The 21,135-nt window shown below is 29.6% G+C and overlaps 3 protein-coding genes across 4 annotated transcripts; all 3 read right to left on the bottom strand.

Moving 5' to 3' along the window:
* Positions 1–62: 62 nt before the first annotated feature.
* On the bottom strand, positions 63–3,915 carry LOC124498107 (nose resistant to fluoxetine protein 6-like). Of its 2 annotated transcripts, none has more exons than XM_047061817.2 (9): positions 2,812–3,915; positions 2,551–2,717; positions 2,385–2,493; positions 2,203–2,305; positions 1,823–2,121; positions 1,291–1,760; positions 1,025–1,230; positions 435–960; positions 63–360 (listed from the first exon to the last, which is right to left on the bottom strand). In XM_047061817.2, exons 1-9 carry the CDS (start codon positions 3,116–3,118, stop codon positions 175–177), a joined length of 2,373 nt encoding a protein of 790 aa, XP_046917773.2. In that variant the 5' UTR covers positions 3,119–3,915; the 3' UTR covers positions 63–174. The 2 variants fall into 2 exon arrangements, with proteins under 2 accessions (XP_046917773.2, XP_075590262.1); XM_075734147.1 differs by lacking the exon at positions 2,812–3,915 and having other exon boundaries at positions 2,551–2,604; positions 2,676–2,710.
* A 999-nt stretch (positions 3,916–4,914) lies between these two features.
* On the bottom strand, positions 4,915–7,384 carry LOC124497577 (uncharacterized). Its single transcript, XM_075734148.1, has 2 exons — positions 7,289–7,384; positions 4,915–5,700 (listed from the first exon to the last, which is right to left on the bottom strand). The coding sequence occupies exons 1-2, from the start codon at positions 7,299–7,301 to the stop codon at positions 5,075–5,077; spliced, it is 639 nt and encodes a 212-aa protein (XP_075590263.1). The 5' UTR covers positions 7,302–7,384; the 3' UTR covers positions 4,915–5,074.
* Positions 7,385–7,504: 120 nt separating this feature from the next.
* On the bottom strand, positions 7,505–19,707 carry LOC124497576 (uncharacterized). Its single transcript, XM_047061243.2, has 3 exons — positions 18,886–19,707; positions 9,359–11,050; positions 7,505–9,302 (listed from the first exon to the last, which is right to left on the bottom strand). The coding sequence occupies exons 2-3, from the start codon at positions 11,001–11,003 to the stop codon at positions 8,059–8,061; spliced, it is 2,889 nt and encodes a 962-aa protein (XP_046917199.2). The 5' UTR covers positions 11,004–11,050; positions 18,886–19,707; the 3' UTR covers positions 7,505–8,058.
* Between the last annotated feature and the right edge of the window lie 1,428 nt (positions 19,708–21,135).

Raw genomic sequence — 21,135 nt, 5'->3', positions numbered from 1 at the left:
TAATTTCATTTTTTTTATAATTAAATTAAATAAAACCATAATAATAATAATAACAATTACAATAACAATAACTAAATCTTTTTTTTTCTGAAAAAAAACGAAACAACAAATATAATGATGATGAATTGATTGACTATTTACAGATTTATATTTGACAAGATTGAGATTTTTGTTTCACCGATTCATTGTTGGATTCATTCCTTTACTATTTGTAGAAATATTATTACGATGTTTAGATGAAGAATGATGATTATTACGGAAAAATGTCGATTCAATATTGATGAATGGTCTTTCAAACATTACGAACATAATAATCGATATTAATTGTGTAAAAAAGTAATAACATATCACATTTAATACCTGTGAAAAGAAAGAAAAAAAAAGATATTCATATCAAATTCAATTATAGTAATTTCATAAAAATAAAAACTTACAAGATTCAATTCTGAAAAATAAATCTTTTGTCGTACAGAAGTGATGATTGCACTGATTAGTACAGAATGTAATAAATATGATTGATATGTTAGTCTACTAAATACTTGAAACATTGGTAAGGAAAATAATCGATCCACTAATGGTAAATGTTGACGTGCCATTGCCCATATAAATAATGCCCAAGCAATTGCCCATATGCAACGATGTATGGCACCATATAGAATTGATAATGCATTTATATAATCAGCACCTTGTAACCATGGATATGTAAGCATTGTTGTAGCAAACATCAATATAATGGATATAACCAATAACATTGATCCAGTAGCAGTAGAACGATTATTTTTTATTTGATTATTTTGATCATCATCATCATCATCTCCATTATCATTGTTGTTAATAAGATATTCTTGTTGATGATAAAAATGTCTCCTGTGATAAATGTAGGCCATTAGAATACCGATACAATATGGTCCAATTCGACAATATGATGCTTTATAGACCATGTTTATATAATCTAGATCGCTAATTAATAAAATAATAGTTAAATCAATTGAATATTTGATTTTTTTTTCACCAAAATACTCACTAAACGGTGACTAAAACGGTGGGTGTTAAATGTTTCCATGCCATTAAGAATGCCGTTAAACTTGAACTACTTAATATGAATGCAATATTGATTATAATTCCGATTGTTCGCATACGATAAGATTCATATGCCAGGAATATGATTAGTAATGGTGAAATAATAAAGAATTGCATATCGACAGCCAGATACCAAAGATAGGATAAACACTATAAAATAAAAAATGTGATGTAAGAATCTTTGTAAATAATAATATAATGAATTCATACTTCACTTTGTGGATTTGTAGGTGAATTAAGATTACAGAAATTATTTATATAAAGTAAAACATTCCACCAATTTTTATGACAAGATTGTTGTGATAAATTCACATAATTACGCCATAATGGACCGGAACCTAATATTTCAATCAGAATGGAAAGGCCAACAACACCGGCTACGGATGGAGTAAGCCGGATATAACGATGAAATATCCGTCTTGGATGTTGTTTTAGGTGCTCTATTATGGATGGATTACGTTTATTATTTTGACGATTTGGATCGTTGCTGCTGTTGTTGTTGTTGTTGTTCGAATCATTATTGCTGTTGTTGCTGTTAGATATTCTACCATATTGATTAAAAAATGAATGCGCCATAACAAAACCGGATAAAAGGAAAAATGTATCCACCCAAAGAGCGGCATTTGTGATGAATTGATATAGAAATCCATGTTCAACACCCAAAACTTTTAATAAATTAGCTATGGAAAAAAAGATAACAAAAATCATGAATTGAATTCTTTAGGATTAGCTATTGGCTTACCACTTGGAATCTGTGCTTCAGTAAACGTATGATAGATCAAGATAAATAAAAAACTAAGGACACGAATACCGTGTAAACAATCAATTTGTGGAGTGCGAGTTGTCGTTGTTGTTGTTTTAGTCGATGGTTGATATGATTTAGTTCTGAACAAAAAACCAAGATTACGTGCAAGACTAAAACAAAGTAATAATCGGATGATGAAATTTTTCGCAGATGTTGATGATGATAATCTATTCAATTGATTCATTTCAATTATTGTTCCAATGATGATCATTGTAAATATTGTTGCAAATAATGCACTGATGTTATTGCAAAAAGATTCAATTATTGTTTAATTTTAAAATTTTTTCAACATTTTTGGAAACAATAAAAAAACTTACATAATAACCATATGAATTGTTTCAATACGATTACCAATTTTAAGATCTTGTCTAGTGATACATTGTGTAATGGTCAATGGTTTTTGATTATCACGTATGGATACTGATTTTTTTTTTTTTTTGGATAAAAAAAATCAAAAAAATAAATGGAATTTCATCTTAATAATAAGAACAATACGTACATTCATTAAGAATAACAGGTAAATCATGATGTATTGAACATGCAGCCGGTATACAAATACTAGCCGTTGGTGGTACCATCGAAAATATGAATGAAGGAAATGTATCGCTCTGAAATTCATTCCGATTGATTGATTAATAAAAGAGAAAAAAAATAAATTCAAATACCTCATTTTTAGTCATAATAATTGATGCCGGAAATTGTATAGTACAATATTGTATCTGTCCATTTGGTAAATGATCAATGGTTAGATCTAAACATTGATCAAATTCACCAAAAAATTGTATATTACCATCCATTAGACCGGATTCAAGTACTGAATTCGAATCAATCACTAATGATGATGATGATGATGATGATGAGAGAGATAGAAAAAAATCAGAAATCCAATAAACAAATGTCTCATTCTTTTTTTTTTTTTTACTTACTTTTCATTGCCCATTTTTCTTTGGAATTATCAAGAAAATAATCATATGATTGTCGACATTCTTGTGATAGATTATGGCGAACAAATTCATAATATTTAAAAAAATAATATAAAAATATTCGTCCATCATTAATCGATTCATATTGATGATGATTTTCTGTCATATGAATTCTGTCTAATGAATTGATTCGAATGATTCGTTGTTTATCGTTGTCTGGTCGACAATGACATGTCGAAATAGTGATGATGACAACAATACTAATGATGATGAATACATTCGAATTAGCCACAACTAACGGACATTTCATTTTAAGAGCGAAGTAAAAAAAAACTTTTTAAATCAAACAAAAAAAAAAAATTCTTTCCAATCGATCAGTCAGTCAGTCAGTCAGTCAGTCAGTCAGTAAATAAGTGAATAAGTAAGTCAGTCGGTCGGTCGATTATTGCCTTGAAAATTTTTCTGTTTATCCCGAATAATAAACATGGGGGGGTGGTGGTAAGCACGAGAGAATGACAGAGAGAGAGAGAGAAGGGTTTTGATAAAATACGACGAATACAGTGAAAAAAAACCGGATTCACATTGATAAAAAAAAAATATGGAAAAAAAATTTGTAGTTCGAGGTACGTTTAATGATGATAATATCGAATCGAATCAAATCGAATGTTATTCAATTTAAAAAAAAATTTTTTTCTATTTTCAACAATCACAAATTCTATATATATATCAAGAAAAACCAAAAACCAATCATCCTTGATTCATTGATCATCATCATCATCTGGTTAAACGTGTGTGTGTGTGTGTGTGTGTTTATATATACATACAGCGAGGGAAGCAAAAAAAAAAAAAAAAACAACTGATCAAACAACTACTAAAAAAAATCAATATCAATATCAATCAGAAAATTATTAATTGAATTCAAATTCGTAGATGATGATGATATTGATCCATGATGATGGTTGAAGTGGATCGATGTAGAACAAATACACACACATGCACACACACACACTAAACTAGTGGCATTTAAATAGCCAACATGTAGATTCATCACGAGAAATTTTTTTTTTATTTTTTTTTATTTTTGGTTTTAGATTTGAATCAATTATAATGTTGATAATGATGATAGGATTGACTTTTATATACAAAAGCAAAAAAAAAAAAAAAAAAGATGATATGATAATCATCATCAGCATCCTAAATTTTCATTTTCATTTTCATTTTCATTTTCATTCTCATTATCAATTTTTTTTATATATATTATAAATGAATGAATTTCAATCAAAATTATTGAAATGAATTATCTCCATCTCTCTCTCTCTCTCTATCTATCTCTGGCGCCATTCGATCACACACATGTTTTATCTATCTCTATGCCACCATGGCTAGAATGATCTTTAAAAAAAAAAAAAAACACAAAGCAAATCAGGATCAGTGATAACGGATCAGTGCTAATTGCACAAAAAAAAACTCAAGATTATCCTTGATTCGATTTTTTTTCTGTATTATTTACGTGTACTTGATGGCGAGTGTGTGTGCAATTGAATGAATGGTATGATGATGAGAATCTTTTTCTTTTTTTTTTTTTTTTTTTTTTTTGGTTTTTTTTTCATTTAGTCGATGGTCATATTTGCGCGTACACATAAATGATTGAGATGATGAATTTTTTTTTTTTTATAAATCCGTTGAATCCGAATCTTTTCGCGTTTTCTTATTTTCACTGCTTTCATTAGTCCATTGACTTTGTTTGTTTATTTATTTTATTCGTTCATCTACAAAAAAAAAAAATTTCGAGGTTGTTTTTGCTTTCACCAATCAATTTCAAAGATTCAGGTTATTTTTAGGCAATGTTTTTGCCCATTACGCTAGTGATAATGATGATGTTGATGATGATGATGATTGATGATGTTGCACGATGCAAATTTTGTTGTTGTTGCTGTTGTTGTTGTTGTTGTTGTTGCAAACAATAAAGTACATTGAGAGCAATGGAAAACATTGGAAAAAAAACCACAACCACATTTTTTTTTTATTTTAATTATAAATCAATCAATCAATCAATCGATCGATTGGCCATCAACCCGATTTTTTTTTATATTTCACTTCTTTTTTTTTTGGTTGATGTCGTCACCAAGTGTGCGTGTACGAGTATCGGTCATTAATACTATGCATTAGTTTTTTTTTGTTGAAAGTGTTGGTTCGATGACTTTGTGTAATGCAATATCGAATGAATGAATGAATGAATCAATGAATCAATTTGATTTGACCAAATTCATTGATAATTAGTTTGTTCAGTTTGTAAAAGAATTACGGCAAAATTTATGCAAAAAACTAAACATTTGAAATGTATTGAACGTTGTAATTGTATGAATGAAAATATTTTTGGTATTGTTTTTTCTTTATAATATTTCAATTGAAATAATTCAATACGAATTGGATCCAAACAATAATCGTGATCAATTTTGGATTCATTAACAAATGGTGATGATGATGGTGGTTGTTCCAAAATTGTTGCATAAATTGTTGATGATAAATCAATCGATTGTTGTTCATTGTTGTCGATTAAAATTGATTTTGGTTTCAGCACACAAAATTGTATTAGAATATTGAAAAATTTTTCATAAATTTCCGTCAAATGACCAGTAATGTGAAAATAGATAAATTCCAATATAAAATTTCGTATTAAATCAAAAATGAGAATATTTTTCATCATATTCATACTGTCATCGATTACTGGCAAGGTAAAATATACGAAAGAGAATATTATCGATATTATGGTGACAATTTGTTTTGTCATTAACCAATATGATGATAGTCGATAGAATCGATCCAGATTTCTAATCAGATGATATATTAATGGTTTGATTCTGATGACGGATTCAACGGTTATATTTTCGGCTAGTAAAAAAAAAGAATTAGAAAAGAACACAAAATTAATTCATCGATAATTTGCTGATTCGTAAATTGTTTGCCGGTTATTGACCCCCCCATATTTTGTGTGCTACAAAATGTTAAAGTGATACTTAATTTTTTTTTCTCTGGTTATCTCATCAATTATCAATTAGTAGGATTTTAAAATTGAAACCAACCAATAATGTATTTCAAGGTTAATTTCAATGTTGAAATGATAACAAAAAAAAACCACAACTTACTGGTTTGAATCCAATCGATAATGTGATTGAAATAATTTTTAGTCATTACAACAATATAAATAGTGATAATGATGATTATTTGATCATGATTATTTTGTTCAACAAAATCCATGGATAAATCGAATAAAATATTCCAATGTTTCATTGTTTTCATTGATGATGGTATGATGAATATGAATAGAATGAAATTTATGGCTAAATTATAGATAATCATTGAAATGGCAATCAATCGACCAGTTTTAAATGATTGATCCAATTTTCTATATAATGGATGTGATAAAATTTCGAATAATTGTTGACCAAATAATAGAAACATTATGTATACATAGAATTTGTCCACATGAAACATGATCAAATATATACGAAATATAAAAAATGTTATTGGTTTGAAATTTTCCGTCACAATTACAGTATCACCATCATCATCATGATGATTATATAATATATGAATGAAACTATGAAATGATTTTACTATCAATATCATATGAATGAATAATATGAACATGTGAAATAATTTAAAATAACGATGATTTTTATCACTTTGATTGACCATTTTCATTTTGACAGTAGCAGCAGCAGCAGCAGGTGATTTACAAGATTTTTTTTTCGAAAGAAATCGAACAATATAACGGGAAATGTTTCCGAAATAAATTCCAGTTGAGCTATTTTTTTTTGGATTGTGAGAAAATTAAATTTTTTTTTTTTAATCAAATGCAAGATAAACAAGAAATGGAAGCGGAACAAAAAAAAAAAAAAAAATTTTTTTTATCTTATCATACACACGGATGCAAAAAAAAATTATCTGCAATGATGATGATGATGATGATGGTGAATTGAAGTCAAGGCCAATGATGGTCATTTACCGTTTGTTTTTTTTTATTGTCATTTGGATTTGTGATTGGGTTCAAAAATCATCATCATCATCATCATCATAATGGTGGATGATAAGATCAATGGACTCGTAGTCGTCATTAATTTTCAATGTATGTGTGTGTCTTACTTTCCATTCTCGTTGATTTTTTTGTTTTTTTTTGTTAATTGTGAAAAATATGCGACAATCAAATGATATCCTTTTTTTGGGAATCTACCAAAAAAAAAAAAAACTAATATCAACCATTTGATTGATTAAAAAAAAAAATTTTTTTGAAGACAATCAATCAATCAATCAATCAATCAATTGATTGATGATAAGGTCATTATCATTCATCCATATATAAATCACGTATGCAAATATTTTTCACAAAAAATTTCCATTCAGGATTTTTTCCATTCATTCAGAACAAAAAAAAAATTGGTTTTACCAAAAAAAAAAAAAAAAAAAAAAAAATTCATACCTATAGAATACATAGATGACCAATAATGATGGACCCATTGATTTGATTGGAAACATGATGTTCAATCATAATGATAAAAATGATTCAATTCATTCAAGGTGACCTAATAATATGTACACCAGATGTTTGATATTGATGACATTGGATATTGAATAAAAAAAAAACAACAACCAGTCGATCCCAAAAACAACACAACTATATAAAGTCAGTCAATCGATATGATCAGAATTTTTTTTTTTTATTATCAATTTCAATTGAAAATATTATGTTTTATTATTGAAAATTTTCATTTTCATTATCGATTGATGATGATGATCAAATCAATAAATATGTAAAAAATATAATGGTATCTACATAGTGATGGGGAGGAAAAAAAAATTAAAAACCAAACACATGAAAATAAACGTGATATATATATAAAATGTCTGTCAGTGTGTGTGTGTTTATGTAAATGAATGAATGAATGAATGTATTTACAACAACAAAAAAAAATTAACCCAATCGATATTGATTGATTGATTGGTATACCACATATCAATATGTAAATATGTTTGTGTGTGTGTATGTGTGAATTTTTTTTAATGAACTTGTACTTTTTATACAATGAAATGAATATATGTTATGTATGGTACAATGTATCGTGTGGTTGTATATATGTACACGATGAAATAATTTAAATTTTTGACCAGCAATTTTTTGTTTTTTTTGTTTTTTGACTAAGATTCAATTCTGAAGAATTAGATGGACAAATTTTTTGTTCTCTTCATTTTTCAAACTTCAGTACCTTGTAGCTGTCCAACTGTTGAATGTTGTACACCAGCACTACCACCGGTACTTGATTCTTCACCATAACCTTCATCAGGACTATAACGAATATTTGATAATGATGTTGTTGCTGTCATTTGTGATGATAATTGTGGTTGTTGTTGTTGTTGTTGTTGCCGAAATGGATAATTTGGTGTCATTGTTTGCCATCGAGATTTACCAACTGTTGTTACACCATAAATTGATTGTTGCTGCTGTTGATGATGATTTGGTGCTGGTGGTGCCATTTGCATTGGTGCCATTGTTATAAATGATGATGATGATGATGATGGTTGTTGTTGTTGTTGTATTGGATTAATAGGTGTATGTCTTATACCATATAATGATTCTTCCATTGTTAATAAATTTGGTCTACTTGTACTTGTTAATAATGTTGTTGATTGTCTTGGTAATTGTTGAAATTGTAATGGTAATGGTTCCAATATCGATATTGATGGATTAATAATATTGGTACGAAAAACTTCATCATCATCACCATTAATATCATTATACATCATTGTTGTTGTGGTTGTTCCATTGCCATTATTATCATCCATACAAACAAAACCATTTATTGATGCAGCTGAATCCGAAATAAATGCTGGATTGCCATATGATGTTGATATTAATAATGGTGATGGTGATGGATTTGATGAAATTTGTCTATTATTTGTATTTGATATAAATTGCTGTTGTTGTGGATGTGGATGTGAATGATGTGTAAAGAATTGATGATTCGGTGGTGTTGCTAAACGATGATGATTCTGTTGTTGTTGTTGTTGTTGTTGATTATTCAGATCAAATTGACTAAGATATTGATTTGTATACAATAAATTTGGTGCTGATGATAACATAAATGATGGTGGTGTTGAACTATTATTTCCACCATTGAAAATATTTCCATTCATTGGTGATGTTGCCGATGTATTGTATGTCATTGTACTTGAATTGGTTTGTGGTGCTGTAGTTGTTGTTGTTGATGATGATAAAGTCATTGTTGCTGTTGATCCACAACCACTACCACCATTAGTAATGACTGTTGTTGGATTAACCATAACGGCACGATATAATCCAGACATCTGTTGCTGTTGTTGTTGATGATGATGATCAGGATTTGTCATATATCCAGAATCCTGTGTAACAAACAATGTATCCTGATGTGAAGTGCCACCACCATTAAGAACATCATTGGAAAATGTTAAATGATGACCTATAGTTAGAAAATGATAGTTAGTTTTTTTTTGTTTATCAAAAAATTTCCTTTACCTGGCTGTTGGCCAATATTGTTGTTGTTGTTGTTGTTGTTATTGAAACCAAAATGATTCAATTCATAACCAGTGGCAGTTGTTTGCGATGTAGTAGTAGGCATAATCATTATTTGTGAATTTGATTTTGTATTATCCATAAAATTACCCGGTACTAATAGATCCGGTTTAAGAAATATTTCCGGTTTTTTATCAATACCATCTAGACCAAGCATTGAAAGTGCATGTTGTTGCATTGTTGTACCATTGGTATATGTTGTTGTGGATAATGTTCCATTTATAGATGAAGGATAAATAGCGGCACCATTTTGTCCAAATATTTTATTCAATGAATTTTTCTTTTCTAATGAATCATTATTACCAGAACCACCATTATTATCGGATTTAGTAGAATTACCATAAAATGAAAATCGTTTCGAACGTATCAATATCAATGTAATGACAACAAAAGCCAATACCAATGTGATCAAAAGACCAAGAACACCACCAGCTAATTCAACTTTAGACCAATTGGATGGTACACCAAATGTACCGGATGGTACAACATAAACAGTGAAATTTTTACTCTTGATACCAGCACGATTTTCAGCCGAACAAATAAAAGATGTACCATCATCATTCATATCCAAACCGATGATTGTTAATAATGAATTAACGGTACCTTCAGTTCTTTCTTCCGATAAATGATATTTATGTGATCGTTGTGATGATATATTATAATAACCATGATCCATATACCAGAAAACTTTTGGTTCAGGAATACCTTTAACAGTACATGAAAGTGTTGCATTACTACCAACAACTTTGGCTACTTCGACCGTTGTTGTAATGATATCCGGTTCACAAGCAAAATCATCTAAATCCAATGAATTCCACATAAGACCAGAAAGTCTTATAGGTAGATCACATGTAGCTGGTATTGATTGGCCAACATTATTTCTAATCATCCATTCACGTGTTGGACGCATTTCACAATTACATTGCCATGGATTACGATATAATTCAAAACTATATAATGCAGGTAAATCAGCAACCACTGCATATGGTAATGTTGTTAATTGATTATCATGAAGATAAAGATATTCAAGATCACGTAGACCATAAAAAGCTCTTGCTTCAATTGTATGTGTTTTACAGCCAGAAAGATTAAGAAATTTTAGACTATTTAATGCAGCAAATGATTCCGAAGTGATGGTTGCAATATGATTATTGTTCAATAATAGTCGTCGAAGATTTGTTGCATTGGCCAACGCTTTCACTGGTACATGTGTAAGAAGATTATCAGAAAGATCCAATTCAACTAGATTCGTTAATTGATAGAATGCATCATCAGCAATGGCACCAAGTTTACATTTTGGTATAAATAATTTTTGTAAATTAATCAAACCACGTTCTTGAAATGCTTTCGATGGTAATATTTGAAAATTATTTTGATTCAAATCTAAAACCTGTGTTGATGGTGATATTTGATTCGGTATCGATATAAGATTTTGATTTTCACATATTGTCGTTTGTTTACCATTACGCCATATACATGAACAAACCTGTGGACAGGTCATTAATTGTGATTCAACAATTTCAATGATGATGATGATGATCAAAACAATGATCAATTGTATGGATGGCCACATCAATAATGACTTCATTTTTTGTTTTGATTTGTTGTATTCTTGAAAGAATCAAAGAGAAAAATCTAAAAAAAAAGAAAATGAAAATAAAAATAAAAAAACATTAGAAAATCTCGTTTGACATTGAATTTAAAACATTATCATATTGATTGAATCAATCGATTGGCCATTTTTATAATCGATTAGAAATCGTTTCTTTTTGTTTATCAATAATCACGAAAATCAATATCATTTTGTTTGGCCGCAAAAAGAAAATTAAAAAGAATTTTACTTTTTCAAACACATAAAGATAAACATCGATACAATCGATTGTGGACAAAAGTTCCTGGTATTTGTTTGTTTGTGTGGGTAACAACAAAGAAAACAAAAAAAACAAACGCGTCATTCCATTGGTTTTTTCTTCAGAGCGCCCTAATAGACGATAATTCATAAAACAAACAAATTAAATGTTTGCTGTTCGCTGTTCGCTGTTTGTTTGTGTTTATATCCACTTTTCATTAGATTAAATTTTTTATCATTAAAATAAAGAGATGAATCATCAAGAAGAATCCCAATGCAAACAAACAAACAAACAAACAAATGGCTACAATCGAAATTAGGTACCGGCAATTTTCATCATCAAAAGATAATTCCTTTTGTTGTTCTACTATGTCACCACCTATCTCATCATCATCATCATCATGACACCTTGACATGATGATGAAATAAAAATGACAGCCGAACTTTTTTATTTTTGGTAAACAATTTTCAATTTGTGTGCAATAATATAAAAAATTGAAGTGTGTCAGCGATAAACAACACACAGCAATCATAATAAATGACGCACAATATATACACACAATATGTTTTTCCAAGCAAACACACGAACAAATGTAATTTAAGATTAAATATAACAACAACAACAACAACGATAACGACAACAACAACAACAAAAATTATAAAAGACCAGAATAGGATCCTCATCATTCATTCATTCATTCATAGTAATCATCACTATACGGCCCATTATGGTCATCATCAAATTTTTTTTTTTTTTTTTTTTGCTGTTTTTGTTATGAAGAATCGGTCGGTCGGTTGGTCGTCAATTTTGAATGTTTGGGTCAAAAAAAAACATAAACATTCGAATAGAAACACATTCTTCTTTTTTTTATCTGTTGGCCATTGTTGTTTGTTTGTTGATAATTCATACCAATCCTATTTATATAATGATCATCATCATCATCGTCGTCGTCATCGTCATCATTTGGAAGGAACCAAATTTCATTATTATTATCATCATCATCATCATCACCGATATAATAATGATGAATAAGTTATGAAAAAAAAAACAGAACAGACACAAACACACCTGTGTGTGTGTGTGTGTTGATTTTGTCTATTTGAAAACTAATCCAATTTTGCCATTTTTTTTTGTGAAAAGGTGTCACAAATACACTGATGATGTATTTTGATCAAAATAAAATAGAAAAAAAAAGTTTTCAATTTGTATTTACCATAATGATGACGAATAGATATCTGAATCTAAATCTAATGATTACCATCATTATGATGGGCGCTCATCATCATTATCGGATTTTTCATTTTTCATTTTTTTTTTTTTTTTTTGCTGCTGCTGCTGACGTCACATACACACTCATGAAGTGTTGAAAAAGGATGGGTCATCATCATCATCATCAAGGGGGGATGCTATTTTTATTTCACTGAATGAATCAATAAGCAGCAGCAGCAATGGAAAAAAAATGACAAGCCGTTATTTTTGGCTCCAAACAAAAAAAAAATTGTTTATTTTGAATATTCAAATACGGATTCGATTCCATTAACACTTATATATGAATAATATAGATGACAGGTGTTCAGGTGTTGTGTGTGTGTGTGTTTGTCCCATTTTTTTGTTTATTTTTTTCTCGTTTTTTGAATGAAAACGATGAAATAATGATGATGATGGAGACAGGATGGATAGATTTCATTAGTTACATGCAATTTGGTTTTTTTTTGCAATTGCAATTCAGATTGAATATATGTGTAACCAACCCTAACCAAATCATCCATTCGATTAGATGAAAAATTATCTTTTTACCTATAGTGGTAATTGATGAATTACCGAAATGAAATAAATAAAAAAAAATTAAAGGGCGTCATCATCATTATCAATCTGGATTCTATCTCTATTTGATCTTAGTTATTGCAACCATAAATTCATCATATCATCATGGTGCTATAATTTCATTTATATATTTACATATATATGACACTATCAGGTAATAGGTGTGGTCATTTTTACAATTTATGTTCCAAAACCAAAACCAAAAAAAAAAATCAAAACAAGGGTTACACCCGAACATAAACACAAATTCTGGTTGACAATTTTCATCTTTAGAATTTTTCTATTTTTCATTTGTTTCAAAATCAAGAAACAAGAAAAAAAAATTCCAGAATTCATTTGCCAGAATTTTTATACACATGTAGAAATGAATTTAAAAAAAATAAATGAAAAAAACAACAACCTGTTGTTGTTGATTGAAAAAATGTTTGGAATTCTTGTTCAGTAAATCAAGCAAAACAAAAAAAAACATCCATTTATCTGTTATCTGTGTGTGTGTGTTGCATGTGCATCGCTTATCTTTTTCAGGACCAGAAAAAAAATTTTTTCATGGTAATTCAACACACAACACACACTTTAATTTATCTTGAAAATATGATGATGATGTGAACACTATGGGGACAAGAACGAATGAACAAAAAAAAAAAATAAAAAAAAATCTCGAAATTCATCAACATCATCATCATCAATGGATAGTGTTTGCCGCACCTTTAAATTATTATTATCACACACACACAAAGTTCAATTCATTGAATTGCATCGAAGAAGAAGAAAAAAAAATTGAAAGCAATTCTCTCATTCTACACATGGTGAAAAAAAAAACAACATATCATATTTGATGCAGAGAAAAAAAACCATTTTGCACATCCGCCTACGGATTTTTTTCCCTCTCTCTCTGTGTTTTGTTTGTTATCATCTTCATCATCATCATCGTTGTCGAACTTGGCGATCATCCATACGAATCATTTCATTTGGATGGATTCAGAGGTCAATCTAGATGTTAGATGTTTTACCCCCCACTCTCTCTCTCTTGCTCTTGCTCTTTGGATAGAGAATATACAGAGTTTAAAGTTTGTTCAATCGGCTATATTCCTACCTACCTATCTACCAACCAACCAACCAAACCAAACCAATAGACCAATTCATTCAGAATTCACAATTCAATTCAAATGATAATATCTTGTTGTTGTTATTATGGATGAAGACTTGTTTTTTGTTGTTGTTGGTTGTTGTTGTTCGGCTTTTTCTTGACAGTTGGTTGGTTGGTTGGTTGGTTGTGTTCAAGTTTTGTTGTTGTTGTTGTTGATCTATTATTGAATGTTTCAATTCACTCTATTCATTCATTTATCCAACCAACCAACCATCCATGCACAGGTGAGTTACCTGTTGATTAACATACAGAGAACCTGATCATCATCATCAGCATCACTACCAGGATGTATTATTTCTTTTATGGTATGTCTAGTGATGGGTAATAATAAAAAAAATGACTACTACTACTATTACTACTACTGCCACTAATACTATCAAGCGACCGGTTTTTTTTAACATTCGTGAATAATAATAATAAAATGAAAACAACAAAAAAAAATATCTCAACACAGCGACCACCAACCACTCTTGAAAACAAAAAAAAAAAAATCAAATCTAGAAGAATTGAATTGAATTGAAATGTTGAACTGAATTCATTTTGGTAGCCAAATGCCAATTGTTGTTGTTGTTGCTGCTGTTATTCGAATGAATTTGATAATTAAAACCAATAAAAAAAATTGACCAAAGTGAAGAGAAATTCTTTGACCAGAAGAATGTAATGAATGAAAATTTTTTTTTATGGAAAAAAAACACAGGACAAAGCAAGAAAAAGTTTCATTCAACTTGGTTGTTGAGAAAAAAAAATTTTCATCACAAAAAAAAACAGAACAAAATAAGACAAATGCTCTAAATTTAAATGAACTTGACAATGACCATCAATAATCATCATCATCATCATCATCATCATCATCTTGAATCAACCACCCTCACTCACACACACACTTTATCTCTCATGTATTCATCATCAATCAAAAATCATTGCACCGTTTATCTATATCTCCCAACATACATACACACACACACACACACAAATATGAGATATAAATCTATTGTTATCGTTGTTAATAATGACCTAACCCTGTGACCTATGTGATGCTCTTGATATTTTTTTTTCTTGCATCATCATCATCCATTGGTTGGCTGGTTGGTTGGTTTGGTTTGGTTGGTTTGTAGTTATTATTTATGGCCATCATAGCATATCCCACACACACACACATCACAAACCACAAAATAATGTTCAAGTGCATCATATTTTTTTTTTTTTTTTACTTTACTTGATAAATCAACCAACCAAATGGGTAGGTTTGAATATGTATCCTGTCATGTCAATGATCACATCAAGTGATGATGACGATGGTGGCCATATAACCTGGAATAAATTTATGATGATGATGATGATGAACAACATTTTTTTTCGACAATTGTTGTTGTTGTTGTTGTTGAAAGTTATGAACAAGCATCATTGTGGAATGAAGGTGTATACTACCCATTACGATTATGACGATGATGATGATGATGATGATGATGGCAAAAAAAAATAAAGGATGTTGTGTGTGTGTGTATTACGAGAATTGAATTGAAAAAAAATTCCGTATATGTGGATTGATGGTGGTGGGTAGTGGTGATGGTTTTTGACTTTCACCTTTTCATATTTAGTTGTTGTTGTTGTTGACCTTTTGTTCATAATGCACATGCATTTTTTTTCGAATGCATGAGATTCTCTTTGATTAATAGATGGATATTAATTATGAAAAAAAAATCTCCACCACACACACACACACTGAATGTAAATGTCAGCTCTATATCATCATCATATACAAATTAAAATGACAAAAAAAAACATGATGACATTCAACCATGATGATGATGATTGTGCAATATTGAACTAAATTGGTGGTGGAACAACAACAACAAAAAAAATTAATTCGTATAAATGAATTGTGGCCATTTCAAATGTGTTGACCTATGTTGTTGCTGCTGTCTAGATAGCTATTGGTTTCGGTCAAAAAGAAAATTTTTCAAAATCTTTCATTCACCGATTCACATTCAATTCATTCATAGATGAATAGATTTGACAATCAACAACAACAACAACAACAGCAAAAAAAAAAATTCATTCAAGTAGCATCTTTATTTCGGTGCTAATCTTTTTCATTTTATATAAATGGCTTTTTCCACTCAAACCACCATTCAAATAAATGTCCTAAATAGTGACATATGAATGAATGAATGGCGAAAAAAAATGACGATCATTGCCATCAATTTTTTTTTCTCTTGGTTGATATTTGCATCGATATGATAAAAAAAAATTAAAAAAAAAATAAAGAAGAAAATCCGTGTGACATTCGCGTGTATACGTTGTCTGTGAAAGCCGACACACTTAAAAAAAAAATTTTTTTTGAAAATGTGAGATATATGTGTAGATAACCGATAAATAGATTATTTTTGATGGATTCGTAATAGTAAAGAAACAGAGATGGAGAGTAAGTAAGTAAAGTGAAAAAGTTTTTTGTTTGTTTGTTTGTTAATCAAAAGTAAACTACACACACACACACATCAAGTGAAGAAGAAAAAAGAAAAATTTGTCAAATTGACAACCAAAAAAAATGAAATGTCACATTCAATGTGAATGAATAAAATGAATGAATGAATAAAAAGTCTAGACTATATATATGTGAATGAAATGGTCGTAAATTTTTTTATTTTTTTTTTTTTTTGAATTCATGAATGTACATTGTCCATATTATAGAACGACAATTTGGACACACACACACAGAATGCTAGAAATGAGAATTAAAAATTTGGTTTTTTTTATGGATAATCAATAATGATGATGATGATCAATCAGGGTTCATTGGCATTTTATGTCGATCAAATACAATAATGATATCGATTTGTAATGATCAATGGATTGGAAATGTGGATGGTAATTTTCATTTTTTTGTTGTTGTTAATCTTAATCTTAATTAATTAATCAATCGATAATGAATGGTGAAAAGTTTTTAAAGAATAAAATATGATCACAGCACACACACACACCAAAATATCCAACAGAAAAAAAAGAAGATTAAGATTAAGATTGATATCTTTAAGATTGATCAAATCTTGTTATATCTAGCCATTGTTTTGTACATTTCACAATTGTACTTTTTTTTATCTCATATGAATGATAAACACTGATATACATGATGAACAACAACAAATCAAAGGTGTGTGTGTGTGTGATGGAATGAATTTTTGAAATTTTTTGCCAATCATATCAAGATCATCATCATCATCATCAACATTTATATGATGGGTGTGGCCACCACTCAGAGAAAAATTTTTAAAAAAAAACCGAACCTTTTTACACAGAAACCGGGAATATAAAAAAAAAAATTTTTTTAACGGGGCTGTGGCCATCATCATCATCATCATATGTTTTATTATCATTATTATTATTATATAATGATAAATCGGATGACTTTTAAATGTGTGGATTTGTTTGTGTGTATGTGTGTGTGATTGGTTAAATTTAGATATAAGAAGATATTCAGGAATAAACAGGCAGGCATCATGTGGTGGTGGTGGTGATGGTGGTGGCCATAATGGTGTGTCTATTTTTTGCACAATTCAATCCACAATGGAGCATTATTTTCTCATCTTGTAAAATTTGGTTGATGATGATGATGCAATGATGGAACGTGAATCAAATTAGATTTACGATTTTTTTTTCATCATCATCATCTTCTTCTGTTTACATTGTAGGATTTTTGTTGTTGTTGATGAGGGCTTAATTTTTTTTTCAAACAACAACAACAACAAAAATCCATCTGTTGCCTATTTATAGAGATTATTGTGTGTATGTGTGTGTGTTTGTGTTATGAAATTTGAAAAAAAAATTTTTTTAACCGACCACCATCAATGAATGATGGATATTTATATATATAAATATTTGTTTCACAAGTAGACAAGAATAACAAGAATCTGTCATCAACCAAAAGGAAACAATATTCACATTATATAAGAGCGAGAGAGAGACCAGATTTTTCTTTTTTGCACTGAATCTGAATTTCACTGTTTATGTAAGTGCGTGTGCGTGTGTGTTTGAAGTTTTATTTTGAAAAATTGTTTCGAAGAAAGAAAAAAAAAATTTGGCATTTAGAAAATTAAGATCAAAACATAAACACAGCAGAACAACAACAACAACAACAGTGAAATGAATCCAAAACAACAAAATCGAATCAAATCGAATCGAATCGAATGTGTCTTTTTCATGAAGAGAGGAAATGAACTTGTCATGTATGTGTGTGTGTGTGTGTGTGTGTGTGTTAATAGCTGGTTAATGTCGAAATAGATTTTTTAAACTTATTATATAATGGCCTTCAGATCAAATGTTGATGATAATAATGTATTGACAACTTTTTTTTTCTTCTTCTTCTTCCTATTTATCTTTAGGGCAATATATATCGAAATTTTTTTTCCTCGTTCCATTGATTGATTGGTTGATTGATCGATTAATATGTGTTTGTCAATATAATAATAATAATAATAAATAAATAAAGTCATGGCCATGACTGAGTTTTGAGACAACAACAACAACAAAAAAAAAAAGATTCGATGATATAATCGAATTTTAAAGAAAAAAAACAAAATCCATTAAATCATTTCATCATCATCAATGATAATGGTCAATACCGGAATACAATCATCATTAGTTTTGCTTACCTATTCTAACAACAAAAAACGAAAATTTGTCGTAGACATTGATCGCAAAAAAAGTTGATTGTTTGATTTATTTATCACGTCGAACAGTCGTCAATGATGATCAAAAGTAGGAGAAATAAATTTTGATGTTTCGATTGTTGATTATAGAATCGTTGTTGGACAATTACTGGTTTCGATGGTGACGACAGGATCATTATTCATTTATTTTGGATAATTATAATTCACACAAACACACACACTGAAAATTTTTAACAAAACAAATGGATGTGGATTAATCAGTTGCCTTGGTGAATAATAATGATGATGATGATCGACAACTAATGAAATATATGTGGCAGGACATTGGATTCGAATTTTCAAGAAAAACAAAAACCATAACCATTCGAATTGAGAATGCGCATTTCAATTTCACAACACACGTACACACATGGATGAAAATAGACCAATAGTTTTTCCTGATTTAAATTTTCAAATTAAATTAAAATTGAAATTGAATCGGTGGAATTAAATAATCCAGAACAAAAAAAAAGATGATCATCCACACGATATTTTTCTTCAAACCCACCGAAACGAAAGACACACACACACACATAAACGATAAACTTATTCCGACAAAGTCGAATCGGTAACTGAACTCGAAATTATACAGACACATACACAATAATAAAAAAAAACTTATGGAACTAATGGTTCACAATTCAATCGCCTCACACATCATCCATGTGTGTGTGTGTGTGTGTGTGTATTGTGCATGATGATGATGATGATGATCACAAAACACGCAAAATGAAAACATACAAAAGTTTGATTGAATGAATGAATGAATATGGCTAAAAATGCACACCATACAGAGAGAGAGAAACGGGCCTTTTTAGGCTGGATCCATCATCAACATCAACATCAACATCAGATCAACAAGCAAGAAAAAAAAACTAGCTTCAGATAAAAAGCAACACAGAGAAATAGAGAGAGAGATTCATTCATTCATGGCAATGGAAGTGGTAATGGCAACAACAACAACAATAATAATAATGGATGGATGTCCGCCAATCCTGCTGCTGCTGCTGTTGCTGTCGTTGTTTGTTATGAATGGTCAAAATGGATCATCAAAATGTGTGCGTGTGTGTGTGTGTGTGTATGTTACAAAGAGCAAAAAAAAAGCCAGTTTTTTGGCAAGAACTATACTACTAGTACGGTGTAACTTCGAATTTTAAGAAAAAAACCGGAATTGAAATTTTCATTCATTCACTTTAACCAATTTAAATGGGCAGGTTCTTATCATCATCATCATCATCATCATCCACTTGGTTGATTAATCATAGATGATGATTATCTAAATGGATTTTAAAATGCGAATAAATCCTGTATATTTTTTTTTGTTTTTTGTTTTTACACATCCTCGAAAGCCGGTTGTTGTTGTTGTTGTTGATAATGATTTTTATGGTGGACAACAACAACAACAACAACAACAAGAAAGAAAGAATTCAGTTGTTGTGATCTGTTTGATGTGTTTGGTGAAAAAAAAATAAAAAAAAATTCACATTTCCAAAAAACTTAAAACGGAAACAGATCCATTTTGGATTGGATAAATTTGGCCATTGGATAATTCCGGTCATTGTGTGGTCTATGGATTGGTGGATCGGTTGTTTTTTTTTTTAATCTCTGGTCATATTTTGATTTGAATTTCCGTTTCAATTTTCTTTTGATTATTGTTGTTGTTGTTGTTGATTGTTACTGAGAGCTTATTCGACCTGTCACCTGTACACTATAGTGTGGCTATATATGCACAGTAAAAAAAAATGAGAATGGAACAAAAAAAAAAAAATACACAAAGGTCAGATGATCATCGTTGTCGGTGATATACACTCGCACACACACACACACACACGTCCGGTTGCACTAGTTTTCTTTACAAAAAAAAAATTTTTTTTTTCCATTTGATGTCAGTGTGAATCACCTGGCTTTTTTTTTTACTTTCTTTTTACTCTGGGTCTTTTTTTTTTCTTTCTTTTGGCCTCTACAGTCTACAGTTTTCGACCATTTGAGACGTCTTTAAGATGAAAATGTAGAAAAAAAAATTGAATGAAACAAGAAACGAGGACATCGATTGCTTTTTGTTGTTGTTGTTGTTGTTGTTGTCGTGGCTCAAAAAAACTGAAACAAACGGAGAAAAAAAAATGAATCATAATCAAATGTGTGTATGTGTGTGTGTTTTAAAAAACCTGTGTGTCACCTGTGAAATTTTTTTTT

The sequence above is a fragment of the Dermatophagoides farinae genome, chromosome 9 (assembly GCF_024713945.1).
Source record: "Dermatophagoides farinae isolate YC_2012a chromosome 9, ASM2471394v1, whole genome shotgun sequence".
Taxonomy (NCBI): domain Eukaryota; kingdom Metazoa; phylum Arthropoda; class Arachnida; order Sarcoptiformes; family Pyroglyphidae; genus Dermatophagoides; species Dermatophagoides farinae.
This window is presented reverse-complemented; position numbering and strand designations above follow the sequence as displayed.

What these genes read in the sequence shown, in the direction of transcription:
- LOC124498107 (XM_047061817.2), bottom strand. Translation starts at nt 3,118, where the DNA reads ATGAAATGTCCGTTAGTTGTGGCTAATTCGAATGTATTCATCATCATT. An exon ending in TTATTATGACTAAAAATGAG is followed by an intron (nt 2,494 to 2,550) that starts GTATTTGAATTT and finishes AATGAATTTCAG; the next exon opens with AGCGATACATTTCCTTCATT. An exon ending in ACCTGTTATTCTTAATGAAT is followed by an intron (nt 2,306 to 2,384) that starts GTACGTATTGTT and finishes AAAAAAAATCAG; the next exon opens with TATCCATACGTGATAATCAA.
- LOC124497576 (XM_047061243.2), bottom strand. Translation starts at nt 11,003, where the DNA reads ATGAAGTCATTATTGATGTGGCCATCCATACAATTGATCATTGTTTTG. An exon ending in CAATATTGGCCAACAGCCAG is followed by an intron (nt 9,303 to 9,358) that starts GTAAAGGAAATT and finishes TTCTAACTATAG; the next exon opens with GTCATCATTTAACATTTTCC.